Genomic DNA, 15,092 nt, shown 5'->3' with positions numbered 1-15,092 from the left:
CCCCTCCCCGTTGTCCTCCGCAAGAGCCCACAACATCCCAGAAGGTTCACCTTTTCAGGAATGCAAACTACAGACCAGGCCAGCACACCTTAGTCACGCAAGCATCTACTTAGCAATTCCTGTGCGTCCGGATCACAGGGGAGAGGGCGCACCCAGGGAGCTCCAAGATGACGGGGAGACATCAGCCCCTGCCCCGGGGGCTCCCAGAGCGGCGAGGGAGACACAAGAGGCACCACATGCCCTCAAGCCCATAGGATACAGCTCATTTTATTGAACCCCGACATGGTTTCAGAAAATGCAGTCATCCTGTGAACACCAAGGCATCTGGAATTCTTGGTGTCCCCCATTTGGAGGTCCTGCTGTTTCCATAAAAGCCCTGGCCTTTGGCTCCTTCCCCTTAAAAATGCCCACAGTCCCCAAACGCTCCTTGTAAAATGTCCCTCCGGGGTCTCCCCTGCCCTCTCCCCAGACCCCCCAGAGTCCTACCTGGAGTACCCGTTTCAGAGACTCCACATAGCTGCCTTCGCTCTGCACGATGGAGCCCAGGATGTGCCTCCGGACCACCTGCTCAGGCAGAAAGCACAGTCAGCACCTGTGCCAACCATGGCACAGAGCGAGCTCCGGCTGTGTGCGGAGCCCCGGGTGATGGGACGAGGAGTCATGACGCCCAGTGGAGCTGCCGGCCGCGGGACAGAAGGAACTCGTCTTTCCCAGAGCTGCTCCTGGACCACTGGGGCCTGGCAGGCCAGCATTCCCTTCCAGAGGCCCTGCCAACCCCAGACAAATGCCCGTGCTCCCCAGACTGCAGCATGGGGGCAGGGGACGCTGGGACTCGAGTCCCCTGCCTGGTCTCTGCTCCCACACATCCAGGGATGGGAAACCACCACTCTCCTCCATGGGGACGGGCGGCCTCCTCCATCCTTGGACAACTTTAGTAGAAAATTCTTTCTTAGATGAAATTGAAGTCTCAGCTCCCAACACTTACAGACCCGATCCTTAACCAGTCTCTCTCCCGTCCCCGCCAGGTGGGCTCTACTTCAAGCTAAACGTCCCAGCCCCTCATCCTTCCCTCTTGCCCTCCCTGTCTCTCCTCAGCTATAATTAGTGCAACTCTCAGGTGCAGACCGACCAGCACCCAGTCAAGAAGCCCTCACCTGGATACAGCAGCATGCGGGCTGGGGGTGGGGGGACTCACTGGAATCACGTGGCTCCCACCCCAGACGTTCTGAAGGAATCGCTATGGGGTGCAACCTCGGTAACAGTGTTTTTTAAAGCTTCCCGGGTGATTCGAGCGTGCAGCAAAGCTGGGACAGAGCTCATGAAAGGTATCGCACGTGAGAGGTGTCCGAGGGGGGAGCCTATCCACCTTGGCCCAGAGCCGGGAGGGTGACTGATCCCCACTGTGCCCCCAAAGCCATCCTGAGAACATCGATCCAGGCGCCCACCACCATCTCCCCTGCTCCCCTCTGTTTCCTCCCTCCTGCCTCTGGCACACCTTTGCATCTCCTCCCACCGCCCTGCCTGCGCCCAGGCCTGACCATGGCCCCTGTCCTTCAAGCTGCCCCACAGCGGGATGCCTTGTCAGCGATCCCCAGTTTCCCAGGTGTCCCCAGAGCAGCGCTCTCCACCTCAGCGTGCTGACGCTTGGGGCCGTCCCGTGCACTGTAGGACATGGAGCAGCGTCCCTGGCCCCTACCCACCAGATTCCAGCAGCACCCGACCCCCCGCGAGCTGTGACAACCAGAAGCATCACCAGACATTGCCAAATGTCCCCTGGGGGACAAAATAAACTTGGTTGAGGGCCACTGGCCTAGAGTAACGAACATTGCTGATCCAAGAAATGCGAAAGGCTCCCGAGGAGACAGACCCGACCGACATCAAAAAGGGGAACCCCGGATTATGAGCTGGAAACCCGGGGTCCTGCCTGGCTCTGAGCTCTGATGGCTCTGACAGTGACTCACTGCATAGGGGAGGGAGCAGGGGGGTCACCACCTCAGTGTTGCCAGGGGCCAGGCAGGAGAAAGAAGGAAGGAAGGAGGCGGATGGACTCCCAAAACGAGAGGTGTGGCCGTATCTCCGATTTTCAAAAGGGGCCCATCATCAGGATTTCCTGCCAACTCCAAACCGGCCAACCCCCTCATTGCATTTGCTTCCCCGACATGTCTTGCTCAGAGCCCTCATGACCAGAGGGAGGCAGGGGTCTCTCCCTCTGCCTCACGGCTAAGAAAACCCCAGCAGGGAAAAATTCAAACCTGACTCTGCAGAGGAAGGTCCCAGAGCACAGCCACCCCGATCTCAATGTGACACTTCTGGAGAAGGAAGACATCGCCCGAAGAGCCCCGCTCCTGGGATGCCTGCGGTGACTCTGGGGTCTGAACTGATGACAGGTGGGTGGATTGGGGGAGGGGGGCCGGGCACCTCCAGGGTTCCTCCCTGAACTGGATTAGCTCGATGCTTCCCAGAAAGGGACTGCGGGCCCTTTGTTCAAACACCTTCGTTTGACCCGGTTACACAGGAGCTACTCTGGCTGCCACAGGGCTGGGAAGCAAGACCTCCACATGCAGCCCCACCGCCACCCAGGATGATGGCATGGAACTTGCAGGGTCCAATTTGGAAAGTCTGTGCAGCAGGTCGAGAAGAGACCCCAGAAGGTCCCCCACCCAGCTGGGGCTCTGTCAAGGGCCCCCTGATCATCAACTCCCCTTCCAGACCCAGACCTGCATGGTCCCAGGTAGCAGGCTGGGGTCCCCACCATCCCTCCCCCTGAAGACACCCCGCTCCTCCCACAAACCTGCTGTGGGCTCAGGCCGTCTGGCATGGGGCCCAGCTCCGGGGCTGGGGGCTTGATGTCCGTAACGCTGACCTCCAGGAGCCCCATGTCCTCCTCCTCCGAGTCACCTGGAAAGTGAGATGGGCTGGTGACACACGCAAGGCAAGGATGACACACCTGCTCAAACTCCAGGAGCTGGAAACCACCCTCCCCCCCACAGACCGGGGTCCTGGGATGAACGGCTCCTGGGGCCACAGAAGATTAGGGCCTACTCACTGGCCTCCTCCTGGCTATACTCTGCTAGAACAGTCCACCCGGAAATAGAAGTGAGGGAGGGATGGAGCGAGGGAGTGGGAAGCAGCACGCAGCAGGGGCTCGGCTCTCAGAATCCACCCTGCCAGGAGTCTCTGTCCCCGCTCAGACCCGCCCGCTTCTGGGCTGGCAAAGGCCAGGCCGCCCGTGTCCCCATCACTAGACACTAAAAATAGTTTTCTTCTGGTTGCCAAAAAGGGGGAAGAAAGTTAACCCCGAGAAGAGCAGGGCTGTTTGGCTTTGTGTTTTCATCTTTCAAAACAAGAGACCCAATGGGGAAAAAGTCCAGCTGCTGTCCAATAGGGGAACGCAGACATGAGTGGGGGCAGACCTCAGAGGACAGATCGAGACAGACAGAGGCCGGGGTGGAGAGAGCGGAGGTCAGGCGGAGCGCAGTAACCCGGCCTCGCAGGGCTCCCGCCCCACGAGCTCCAGGCACAGGCACAGGGAGACGGGACCCCGCTGCTTGCGGCCCTGAAACCCGGTGCCGGCAGCCGCAGGCAGCAGGAAGCGGGTGCTAAGGGGAAGCTGGGAAGAGAGAAGTGGCGGTGGCTCCCGGGGGCCGAGGGAACAGGGACACGCAGACGGGCCTTACCTGAACAGGAGACAGAAGAGGAGGAGGAGGAAGGACAGTGGATGACAGTATGGGGGTCGGGGTGGTGGCGGCCCTCCTGCCTGGCCCACATGGCACCCCGGGCATCACTCCGCACCCACCCCAGCCGCTGGCCCCGCGGCTTCCTCTTCCCCCATGCGCCACTGGGTAACATTCTTGGCCGGTGATTCGAGCCTTGCCGTGGCTATTAATAACGCCTCTGGTGGGAGGGTCGCTTTAGGAAAGGCTCCGGGCTAACAGGCAGGGTGGGGAGGGAGCCTGCTGGCCGCCCGGCTGGCCTGGGGATGGGGAAGGGTGACCAGGAAGAGTTCCCAGCCAGCCAGCATGTCCAGCCTGTCCGTTCTCCAGGCCACTCCAAGTTCGGAATGGCTCCTCAGCCCATCGTCCCCTCCCTCGTCGGGGGGTAGGGCTTCCCCAAAAGTTTGGCGCTGAATCAAGTGTATGCAGTGGTGGGGTTAATTAAACCCGCTTCACAGATGAGGAACCTGGCAGTCCAAGAGGGGAAGAAGTGGGCAAGGTCACACAGCCAGGAGGCCGTGGAACCAGGATCAGATCCAGATCAGCAACGTGCTGTCCCAGCACCAAACACCTCCTTTCTGGGGCTGCCACCGGGAATCACAGCTGCCACACAGGGGTCAGGAGCTGTGCTGGGCTCTTTCCATGTACTACTACTGCTCGGTCATCCTCACCAAAGCCCCCTGAGACAGATGCCAGATTAGCCCCATTGTACAGATGAGGAAACTGAGGCACAGAGAGGGGGAAATACATAGATTTCAAGAGGGTGCAGAGCCTCAAAGTCCTCCCTGGCTTGAATGCCTGTGCTAACGGGGCCCTGATCTCTCACCCCTGCCCTCACTCCAGCCAGAGGAAGCCTCTTCCGTCCCCTCCACACCTGTGTGTCCCCAGGTGAGACACTGAACCACTCTGTGCCTGTTCCCCCATCTCCAAATGGGAACAAGACAGTCCTCTGTCCCTGTCTGGTGTTTATAAGTATTAAATGAGAAGCTGTAAAGCTCTTCAGAGAGTGCCTGGCACACAACAGACACTCCATAAACGATGACCATCGTGAAAATCACTTCTTGAACGTCTCATACCTTCCCACCTCCGGACCGTTGACATGCTGGCTCCTCTGCCCAGAGCACCCACTCCCTGCCCCGTTCCCTGGCCTGATGGACCTGGGTCCCCTTCTCCTTCTGCTCTCAGCCCTTCCCTGACCTTTCATTCGCGCATTCCACGCTCACTTCCCCCACGCTCCCACCATGGCAGCCCACCATGCGGCTGGTCATTTCCTGTTTGCATGCCTGTCTCCGTACTGTCCCACGTGCTCCTGCAGGCAATACTGCCTGACTCATCTTGGTGTCCCTGCACCCAGCACGGGGCATGGCACTTAGTAGGTTCTCAATAAATGTCGGCTGGTGGAGAAACAGGTGCATGGATAAAGAAGGGAATGAACCGGCGCGTTCAAAGATGAGGTCAGGTGAGCATGGGAGGCAAGAGGCCAAGGAGGCCACGACAGAGACCAGGGCAGGGATGCTGAAGGGAGAGGCCCACATTTCCCGGAAGAGATGGGGTCCACCTGCCACAGGCCGGGACACAAGCTGGCACATTTGGGGATCAGTCCCCGAACCCCACCGCCAGAGGAGCCCGGACACCCAGTGACCTCGCCCGCCCACCCCTGCAGAGACTGAGCCCGCCCCTGGCCCGGCCCGCAGCTCCTCACCGAGGACGTCCTTCCTGTGCAGAAAGGACACTTTGCGCATGACTGCGATCCTCGTCTTCTCCAGCCCGTCCTTGGTCCCGCTCTTGGCGGCCTTCATGAGCTGGGTCATCTGAGCAAAGGCAGGGGGGCTCATCAGAGAAGCGGAAGGAGGCCTTGCGACATCTGCCACCAAGGGCCACCGGCCCTATCCAGGCCTCCCGGCCGGGGCTACAAACATGAGGACCCCGGAGCCCACTGCCTCCCAGGGAGGTGGCAGCAGAGGCCAAGAAAGACAGCAGGGCAGTGCCACCCCGAGACCTCGTGGGAAGGGTTGGAAGGGCATTCACGCCCTGGGAGACCTTCCGGGGGGAACCCTCTTTACTAACCCAATTTTTTCCCCTTGGGTGTCAAATTAAGGACATGGTGTGACACTGGGGAAAAGTCTGGAGGCCTGAAGTCCTAGGCCTGGTTCAGATCCCAGCCCTACCACTCCCCACCCGCGTGACTCTGGACAAGACCCTTAACCTCACTGAGCCTCAGTTTCCTCCCTGAGACCCGCCAGAGCCTGTGAGGACTAAACAGGGTCTGGGAAAGCACGCTGGACAGTAAAAGGAGCTGCACAGATGCCCAAGCTTACTTTAGGAGCAAGTATAAAAGGAGGGGAGCAACCCCATCCCATCAGTGGAACCCCGGCCCCACCAAATAGCCGGGTTTCTTACTGAGCCTCTGCCCAGGAACAAGCGGGAGCCTGCTGCCTCCACGGAGCCGGGCGCAGCTTCCCTCAGGTGGGGAGGACCCGTGGGCACAGGCACAGCAAGCGAAGCAGACACAGGGCGCGGGCGGAGGCAGGCCCAGGACGGGGAAGCGGCACCTTGGGCCTGCAAACAGAGCTGCCGTCCCCTAACTCACTGCTTTGTCCCCTCAGCCCCCGGCCCAGTCCTGGAAGCTTCCCTGACGTACAGCCAGTGCTAGAAGTTTCCACATGGTTGGAAATGTTCCCTGTCTGCGCTGTCCAACGTAGCAACAGCCAGCCACACGTCGCCACTGGGCACCTGAGAGCTGGCGGGTGTGGCTGAGCACCCCGAGTGCTGGTGATCTTTAATTTTAATTAACTTAGATGTAAAGAGCTGGGTGGCTATCATAATGGACAGTACAGTTCTAGGAAAGCCCCTTCTCCCTGAAGCTCTCTGCTAAAGGTGGGAAGCACTCATCTGGGGGTCCCTGGTCTCTGCTCTCTCTATCACCTTCCTCCAAACACCCGCCCTGGTCCCCAGCATAAGGGCCCGGGCACTTCTCAAGGGTCTGGGTCAGGAGGGCTTGCCGAACACTGAGTGGGCGCTGAGGCTGGGGGCAGGGTGGTAACTTTTCAGGAACAAGATGACTTTCTGGAAACAGCCAACAGCCAGCAGGGGAAAGGGAAGTCCCGGGCCCCTCCCTGCCTCTCAATGGTATGATTCTAGAGCAGCAGTTCTTGGTCTTTCGGAGAGGTGGGTGGGGCTGTCATAAACACCTGTGAGAATCGAATGAGAGGGACATTCGACCCCAGACCCCGGAAACCGTACGAAGATGCTCACCCTCCTCTGAGGGGGTCATAACCCCCACAGTGGAAACCTCTGTCCTGGAGCCCAGTTCCTGTCTCAGCAGAAAGCCGTCAGGGGGGTTGTCCTAGGAACCCCCAAAGTGGTCTTTGGGGGAACCATCAGAGACCCTTCCTGGGCCAAAAAAGAGCAACAGGTGAGCACCTGGAAGGCGTCCCTGGGTCAACCTGCCACCTTCACTGGTTCACAGCACTTAGGACAGAGCCCGATCTGGGGGCCGACTCAGGGGCCGGGCTGGGGAAAGCACCCTGGTCTCGACGCCGCCCTCCACGTGCTCCCTGCTCCTCCCTGGGCCGCAGCTTCCTAAAAAGTTAAATCTGCCCCCACCTCCAGTCACAGGGCTCTCAGAGGGTGTCCATATAAGGGTCTTGCAAACTGTAAAGGGTCTCTCCGCCTCCTCCAGAGAGGCCTCCGGTTCTGAGGAAATGGGCAGGGCTACAGGATAGAGGGCGGGCAGGCTCTGGCTTGCACAGACCGAGGCTTGAACCCCAGTTCTGCCGCTGGCCGCTGGTGTGGCCACCAGCCAGTTGCCTCACTTGCTGGCCTTACTAACGCTGAATGACGGCAGTAAGACAGCGGCCTGCTAGGGCGTCTCAGGGAGAAAACGGTCAGGCACACAAGTAGTAATGGTCACCATCCACTGAACTCTTAGGCTGTGCCCGGCGCGGCCCTAAGCACCTGACAGTTCTGAGCTCACATCCACCCTGGGGGCTGGTACTGTTCATGCCGCCATTTCCCAGGCAAGGAAACTGAAGCTCAGAGAGGTCAAGAGGCCTGCCCAGGATCACACAGCGAGGAGGTGGTGGGGCTGGCGTTCAAATCCAGGCCTGCAGGCCTCCAAGGCCCACAGCACACAGTAGGTGCTCAATGAATGGAAACTACTGCTGTCCATATCATCATCCTTATGCAGAGGTCGGAGTCCCATCTGAGAAGAAGGCACTGCGGTTTCTCCTACTGGCCTCCTTACCCCGGACCTCTCTGAACAGCTTCGAGGCGGAGGAACGTCCAATGTCACCAGCAAAGTGTAACCCAAACCCACCTGCCATAGTTACCAAATTCATAGATTCCTAGGCCTCGGCCCAGACCTGTAGAATCAGCTTCTCTGGGGATGGAGCTCACGAATCTGCATTTTTCAAAGCACTCGGGTGATTCCGAGGGCCCTAAAGTTTGAGAGCCCACACAGGAATTCTTATCGACGGTTAAGGTGTCAGTTGAGGGTGGGAAGAGAAGCGAGGACATGGACAGGAGCAAGCCAGCCTTTGGCATCAGCCCGCGAAGCCGACGAAAGATGCCACCAAGTTCCAGGGCTCGAGGCAGCTCCGGGACTCAGCCCCGCCCCTGCGGCCCCAGAAGCAGCAGGAAAGGCCCCGGGAGCCCCCAGGACTTGGAGGGACAGACAGACAATACCTTATAATCGTACTTGTGCTTCAGCTCCTGCATGTCTCTCCCCCCAACTCTTAAAGCCAAGATGTCTCTCTTAGTCCTGGCGCATCGCTCCTTTAGCCTAGTCAGGTCTGGAGAAAGCTGGAGCCCCCAAGCAGCCAGGCAGAAGGACAGCAGGTGAGAGAAGCAGGCGGGGAGGGCAGGAGACAAAACACCGGCAACAGAGTAAAAAGGAGACTCAGGTGAGGTGGTGGATAGACAACCTGGGGCGGGTGGGATTGGGCATCTGGGGACCACCAGGCCCCTGCCTGGAATGAGCTCCAGCAGCATCCAACCCCAACATGCCAAGCAGTTGGGGGCTGGGTCTCTGCAGCTGTGGGGGAGCAGAGGTGGGAGGGGAACAGCCCAGGCCCCCTCCCAGTGCTCAGAGGACAAGGACTGTGTCTCGGTCATCTCCCCATCCCAGGAGCCCAGCATGCGGCTCTCGACATAAGAGGCTCTTGGCAAGTTTCCGAGATGGATGAATGGCAGGTGGACGGATGGGTGGAATGGGTGGGCAAGGGGATAAATGGATGAGTGGGCAAATGCAGAAAGATGGGTGAATGCAGAGAGGGGTGGATGGTTGGATGGACAATAGACGGATGGGTAGATGGACAGGCTCACAGATGGATGGATAGACAGATAAGTGGATGGATGGGTGAGCAAATGGATACATTTAGTTGGATGACTATACAGATGGCAAATGGGTAGAGGGATGAAGAGACAGTCAGATGAATTAATAAAAACATGGATGGTTGGAAGCAGTGCTGTGCTGGTAAATATTCAACGAGTGGTTCTCCAGGAAAAAGAGCCCTGCCTTGTAGTATTTCCACGGCGTGAACACGCCCACCACAGCCAATTTCAGACTACCAATGTGACATCACTGAGTGTGTAGTTGGAAAGGGATGTGCACAATTGGTTCTTGGGTTCTTGTGAGCTAGTTTGAGCTGGCTCGAGCACACCACTGGAGGAACAGAGGGAGGGAGGGATGATGGGCGGGCAACTGGATGGAGGGGTAGGTGGCTGGCTTACATACTATCTGGGAAGACGGACAGATAAATGGACACACAGACAGACATTCAAATGCATGAACTGTAGGAGCAATAGTGCCATTTGGTAAAATATAGAGAAGACCATGACTGGGATTACTTGTAGAAAAGTAGACAAGCAGAGGAATCAAAAGCACGAGCTTCGAGGCAGGTGGGCCTACATTCAAAGCACTGCTCCCCGCGTACTAGCTGGAAAAGTCTCCTTCCCTCTCTGAGTGACAGCTTCCTCACTGGTAAAGTAGCCATAATAATAACTACCTCATAGTATCACTGAGAAGGTGAAATGGACAAAGCATGTAAACCCCAGAGCTTAGTGAGTGTTCAAAAAAATGGAAGCTTTTTTAGATATTAGACTATCTTTCAAATAATAAACGCTCAATATTTGTTGAATGGATGGACAGTTGACTGGATGGATGGATGGATGGATGGATGGGCGGATGGAGGGATGAACGGATGGACAAGGTACTTCCTTTCCAGTCCTATGTGATGTTGAGCTACAGTTCTACCACCTACTTGCTGTGTGGCCCTCACCACATCATTTAACCTCTCTGAGCTTCTGTCACTTAGGTTCTCTGATCAACAAAATGAGACTCTTAAAGCAAGTAATACCAACCACTCTAGGGTATTAGGAACAATAAATGAAACTGCTCTGTCAGCTGTACCACACTGGGCAAATATTCACTATTGTTATACAAAGAAGTAGCAGGACAGGGATCCTTCTGAGAGTTACTCAGACTCCCCAGAAAACTGGAGTCCTGTTTCATCTGTAAATAAGACTGACATGATAAATCATAAAGGACCTGGGCCTCTGCCTCTCTCAGGGTCCGAAGAACTAGATTCGAAGGTGAACTGCAGAATTAGCCGGATCAGAGTCAACCAGCTGAGGTCAGAGCTGGCATTGCTGCCCAGGCCCCTGGCCAACTGGATCATGGTCACCTTCGTTATGAAGAGATCACAATCAGAAAGTGGACAGGTTCAGTGGAGCCCGTTTCACAGCTGGGGAAAAAAAGTAAAAACCTCCCACTGACCATGGGGGGCGACCAGCAGGCCCTCATTAATCAGGATCAGGCTCCCGGTCACATCTGGGTCAAGGGCTCCTAAGGAGGTCCCCCTGCAGAGCCTCGGTCATTTTCTTTGGCAAAAATCGGCCCACTGAGGGCTGGCTTGGCCAGACACCTGCAGGAGGGGCTGCACGAGTTCTTTTGCAACTGCACAGGGTACCAGGCTCCTGTTAGACTCTAAGGACAGGACCCGACTCTGCCCAGATCTCTGCTGCCGGACACGCCACAGCACAGACTACATACAGGCAGGCGGCGGCGGCACCGGAAACACGCAGCGGCTGCAGCACAACGCATAGGAGCAGATGCACCCCAAGCAGCTCAGGAGGGCAAAGCCCTGCAGGTGGGGCTGTGGTGGGGCAGTTCCCAGGCAGAGGTGGGTGTCAGAAGAAATACCCCCCTACAATCCCTGGGGGCCTGCTGTTCAGGGAACAGGCGGGCCTGGGCCCATGGCCGGAGAAAAGTCCTCATGGTCAGAAATTCCAAGAACTCTGCACGTCGTCTGCCTGCTGAGGAAGAGACCCAAGCCCCCAGCTTGAGGGTGTGCGGGACACAAGCCCAGGGGCAGCCCCCAGAGACCCCCACCCCTGGGGCCAGGCCAAGGTGAGGGCCCGCCCAGCCTTTCTCAGAGTGCTCTGTGGGGCCCTTGCATCCCCAGAGGACAGAGCGCTGTTAAAAAGCAGATTGCCAGGCCCCACCCAAACCCTGAACCTGGGAGCGAGGCCACGACATCTGCTATTTCAACCAACTACCCACGTGATCCTGATGCCTGTGCAAGTCTGAGGACCACCATGGGAGAGCCCAAACTCAGCATCCCCACGCGTCCTGCCCTGAGAGGTGCTGACGGTTCCCTCTTGGTCCCCAGCAAGAAGGCACGGGGCTGGGGAAGTGGCCGTGGGAGATTAGGCGGGATAGTCAGAGGCTGAGAACAAGGGCTGGCCCAGGCCTGGAGTCCCACCTGCTCACACCCTCCAGAGGAGGGCTGGGACACACGAGTCCCGCCCCCGCTATGCAGAGGCTACCCAGGGCGTGTGGTGCCTTCATAACCAAAGCCCCCTCTCTCCCCTAAACTAGAGCATGCTGTCCCTTCTAAGGACAGAAGCAGGAAGAGGCCTATTCCTGGGCTTTTGCCTGGGTCATTCCTCCAACTGGGGACACCTTTCCCATCTCCTCTGGCTTCTGCACCCCAGCTCCCAACCCGCCTCTCTTGGAAGGAAGCCTCCTGTGATTAGGCCCATCAAATCCCACCTGTGTTGGGCAGGCAGCCATACGTACACGGGCTCGTGTTCACAGAAAGACACGTTTTCTTCATTTCTGACAAAGCGTTTCATATTTGGTGTCTCCTCCTAGACCAAAGGTTCCCCAAGCCTGGGCTGGGTCTTCCAGTCTCCCTATACCCCAACCCACACCCTAACATGTGGACTGGGCACAGAGTAGGTGTCAGAGATGCTTAACTTTTTTTGCTAGCAGGAGGTCAAGGCTGTTTTCCGTGGCGCCGCCCATGGGGTCCCAGCCGAGAGGAGAGCAGGGGTTCAGGAGAGACCTGCTCAGCCCCCAGGCTTCCTGAGGACTTAGGGAGCCCTCTTCATCTGAGTAAAGTCTGTCTGAAGACTCTTAGGCGTAGGCGCTGCTCTGGCCTGTGCCCCTCTCCCAGAAGGGATCCCCAAACTCAGAAAGGGGCAGGAGGCACTCAGAAAAACTTGGGAGTTGGAGGCCCCTGTAATCCAGCCTGGGCCTGGGGCCCCTGCCTGGTCCCTGCCCCACCTGCAGGCAGGAGTCGCTGACAGGTTGAGCCCACTTGCCTGCCTGTGTCTTTTCAAAAGGACCCTTACAGAGACCCAGTCACCTCTGGTCGGGCAGGGCCCGTCTCTAAGAGGCTGCTCCCATTCAATCCCAAATCTCGGCATGGATAGAACCTGCCTTCTGGTGGCTTCTAGAGAACACATGGGACAGGCAAGGCTGTCACAGCAAAGGAGGAACCAAACAATCCATCCTCCTCTTGGCGTCCGTGGCTCCTTCCGTGAAATCAGCAGAGTGAACTCTGTTCCAGGCAGAAACACTGGAAGCAATCAACGCATGGATGGCCCCTTGAAAGGCTCTGGAAGGAAGCCTCCCGGGCGCCTCTGACTTAGCCCGCTTGCTCACCTCCCCAGAGCAGAGGGTTGTGGGGGTCTCGGATCGATCTGAGAAGCCTGCTGTGAGGCAGGGAGATCAAGCTGACTTGATCCACGTGTCCACTGTAGTCACTTAGTTAGGCCGCCCAAGCACTGTGTTCACGAGGACTCTGAAGCCAGATCTGAGCCGGTGAGCATCGTCATCAATTGCCGGGTCTGCCACAGGCCTGGAGCAGGGGCAACACCTGTGCCAGACACTAACCACGCCCATCCTAGGTTTAGGGCTCTCCACGGCCAATCAGCAATGCGGGTGGGTCACTTCCTGTCTCGGGATTACATGGGCCACTTCTCCCTCTCTCACCATACATCCCTGGGAATCACTGAGGTTTAGGTACGAGTCTCAGGCCTGGCCCTCACCACCCCACTCGCAGGTGCCTTGGCTGGGGCGAGAGACGCCTTCCCCCTCACCTTGGGCTGGAAGGACACTCGGTGCTTGGCGGGTTCCGCCTCCGGCTTGGCCTCCTCCCCGGAGTCCTCGCTGTAGCTCTCAAACTCACTGGAACTCCAGCCTAGGTCCTCCGTCTCCCGGGGTGCCCCGTCCCGGCGCACATCCTCGTAGAGCAGCTTCCTCTCTGCCCCTGCTGGCCAAGAGACAGGGCTGGTGAGCTGAGGCCCTGAGGCCAAGCCCACCAGCCCCAATTTCTGAACCCAGGCGGGCAGGTGGGGGCGTGGGTCAAGGTGGACCTTCAGCTCCACTTCCTGGTCCATAAAGCAGGAGGCAGTGAGAACACGACATCCACCCCGCAGAGTGAGGAGGATGTGAAAAATGCAGAGAAGCATAAGAAATGTGCCTGGCACACAACCGGCTCAAAACTTCCCCATCCACATCACCTTGCCAGGATCAGAATGCTCATTTGGGGCTTCTGTGGCTTTTTATTTTATTTTATTTTATTTTTGCGGTACGCGGGCCTCTCACTGTTGCGGCCTCTCCCGTTGCAGAGCACAGGCTCCGGACGTGCAGGCTCAGCGGCCATGGCTCACGGGCCCAGCCGCTCCGCGGCATGTGGGATCTTCCCGGACCGGGTCACGAACCCGTGTCCCCTGCATCGGCAGGTGGACTCTCAACCACTGCGCCACCGGGGAAGCCCTTCTGTGGCATTTTTTAGAGGAAAAGAGAAGCCCTAAGACCAAGCCCTGACTCAGGCCCTCAGCTCTGGCCTCAGCATGCTAGGGGGGAAAATGAAGATGGTCCGGGGCATTGAATGACTCAGATCCCTCACCCCAAATCTGAGTTCCCCGTGAGGGTCCAGGATGGTCCAGTAGGGGGCGCGCCTGGCCCAGCGTCCAGGAATGTTCCCTTTTCTTCCCCGGTCCCACAGGAAATGCCTTGAACGGGAAACTGGGGGACAGAGACCTGACAGTCCACTGGCCTGGAGGGACAGGTGCCACCAGGGCCGGGCACTCTTGGGGGTCCCTGTCAACTCGGGTTTGAGATGCTGTTTCTAGACTGAGGTGGGAAAGCCAGTTTCCCGGGCCAAGAACACAGGGTCCCAGCCCTGGCCCCAGCTCTACCTCTGGGAGCTCTCGGCCTCACCTTCACCTCTGAGCTTCACTTCCTGGGCTGTTACCTGGAGAATAACTGAACTGCAGGCCTCACAAAAGTAAGGGCAGACTCCAAAAAAGTGCACGAAGGTGAAAATGCTTTTCATTAACACAGACAAAATATGGCACTGAGAAGCGTTTAAAAAAAAAAAAATCTGCTCAGAAACCACGCATTCTAAAGAGCAGAGAACTTTGGTTATTGGAGCCCTCTCTACAAAATGGGGATAATAAGCTGAAAGGTGGAGTAAATATAATATTTCACAGAAAGCTCTTAGCCAAGAGCCTGGCACATGGCAGGCGCTCACCAAAGAGCAGCTGATCCTTACTCGCGGGGGCTCTGGGTGGGCTTGAAGGTCTCCACACTGACCCCAAGCCTCCACCTCCCCCGCACGGTAAAGCCGGGCGGGTGAGGGGTCGGGGAAGATTTTCAGCCAAAGAGCAAAACAGACACACTGGGGCTTAGCTGGAGACTCAGGTCCCAGGATCAGGAGGAAGCATGGGGTTATTTTTCAGCAAAAGATGATAGTGACTAACATCTGCAGGGAGTAGAGCAGCTGGTGACCAGGCTGTGACCTTCACAAGGCTGGGCTGACTGTCCTATTACTGCAGTGGAGGCCCCACAACCCGTGAGTCAAGGGGCAGAGCCCAGTTCTTGGGGCTGCCCCAGGGGAAGAACCACGTGACATCTACTTCCCCTAACGTCTGGCCCCGCCCACCTAATCTACATGCCAGATTCTCCCAGCAGCCCTGTGGGGCCGGAAACTATCACCGCCTCCCATCAGACAGATGAGAAAACGGGGCCCAGGGAAGACGTGTGCTTGCCCGAAGTCAGGCAGTGAGCGGGGAGGGGGCTCC

At 57.8% G+C, this 15,092-nt stretch overlaps 1 protein-coding gene across 7 annotated transcripts in view; it reads right to left on the bottom strand.

The window, feature by feature from the left end:
- Positions 1-15,092, bottom strand: part of ARHGEF10L (Rho guanine nucleotide exchange factor 10 like) — a 145,486-nt gene that overhangs the window by 71,347 nt on the left and 59,047 nt on the right. For 4 of the 7 annotated variants that reach the window (XM_032622756.1, XM_032622764.1, XM_032622760.1 and 1 more), the window contains exons 7-10: positions 13,104-13,276; positions 5,416-5,524; positions 2,792-2,898; positions 487-564 (exon numbers count right to left, since the gene is read on the bottom strand). In XM_032622756.1, the coding sequence (XP_032478647.1) occupies positions 487-564; positions 2,792-2,898; positions 5,416-5,524; positions 13,104-13,276 (467 nt within the window). Of the gene's footprint in view, positions 1-486; positions 565-2,791; positions 2,899-3,046; positions 3,653-3,677; positions 4,789-5,415; positions 5,525-13,103; positions 13,277-15,092 lie in introns of those variants that run through there. The other 3 variants (XM_032622772.1, XM_032622782.1, XM_032622789.1) reach the window with 3 other exon arrangements.

This window comes from Phocoena sinus, chromosome 1, assembly GCF_008692025.1.
Source record: "Phocoena sinus isolate mPhoSin1 chromosome 1, mPhoSin1.pri, whole genome shotgun sequence".
Classification (NCBI taxonomy): domain Eukaryota; kingdom Metazoa; phylum Chordata; class Mammalia; order Artiodactyla; family Phocoenidae; genus Phocoena; species Phocoena sinus.
The sequence above is the reverse complement of the archived record's forward strand: the minus strand, read 5'-3'. Positions and strand labels throughout refer to the sequence as shown.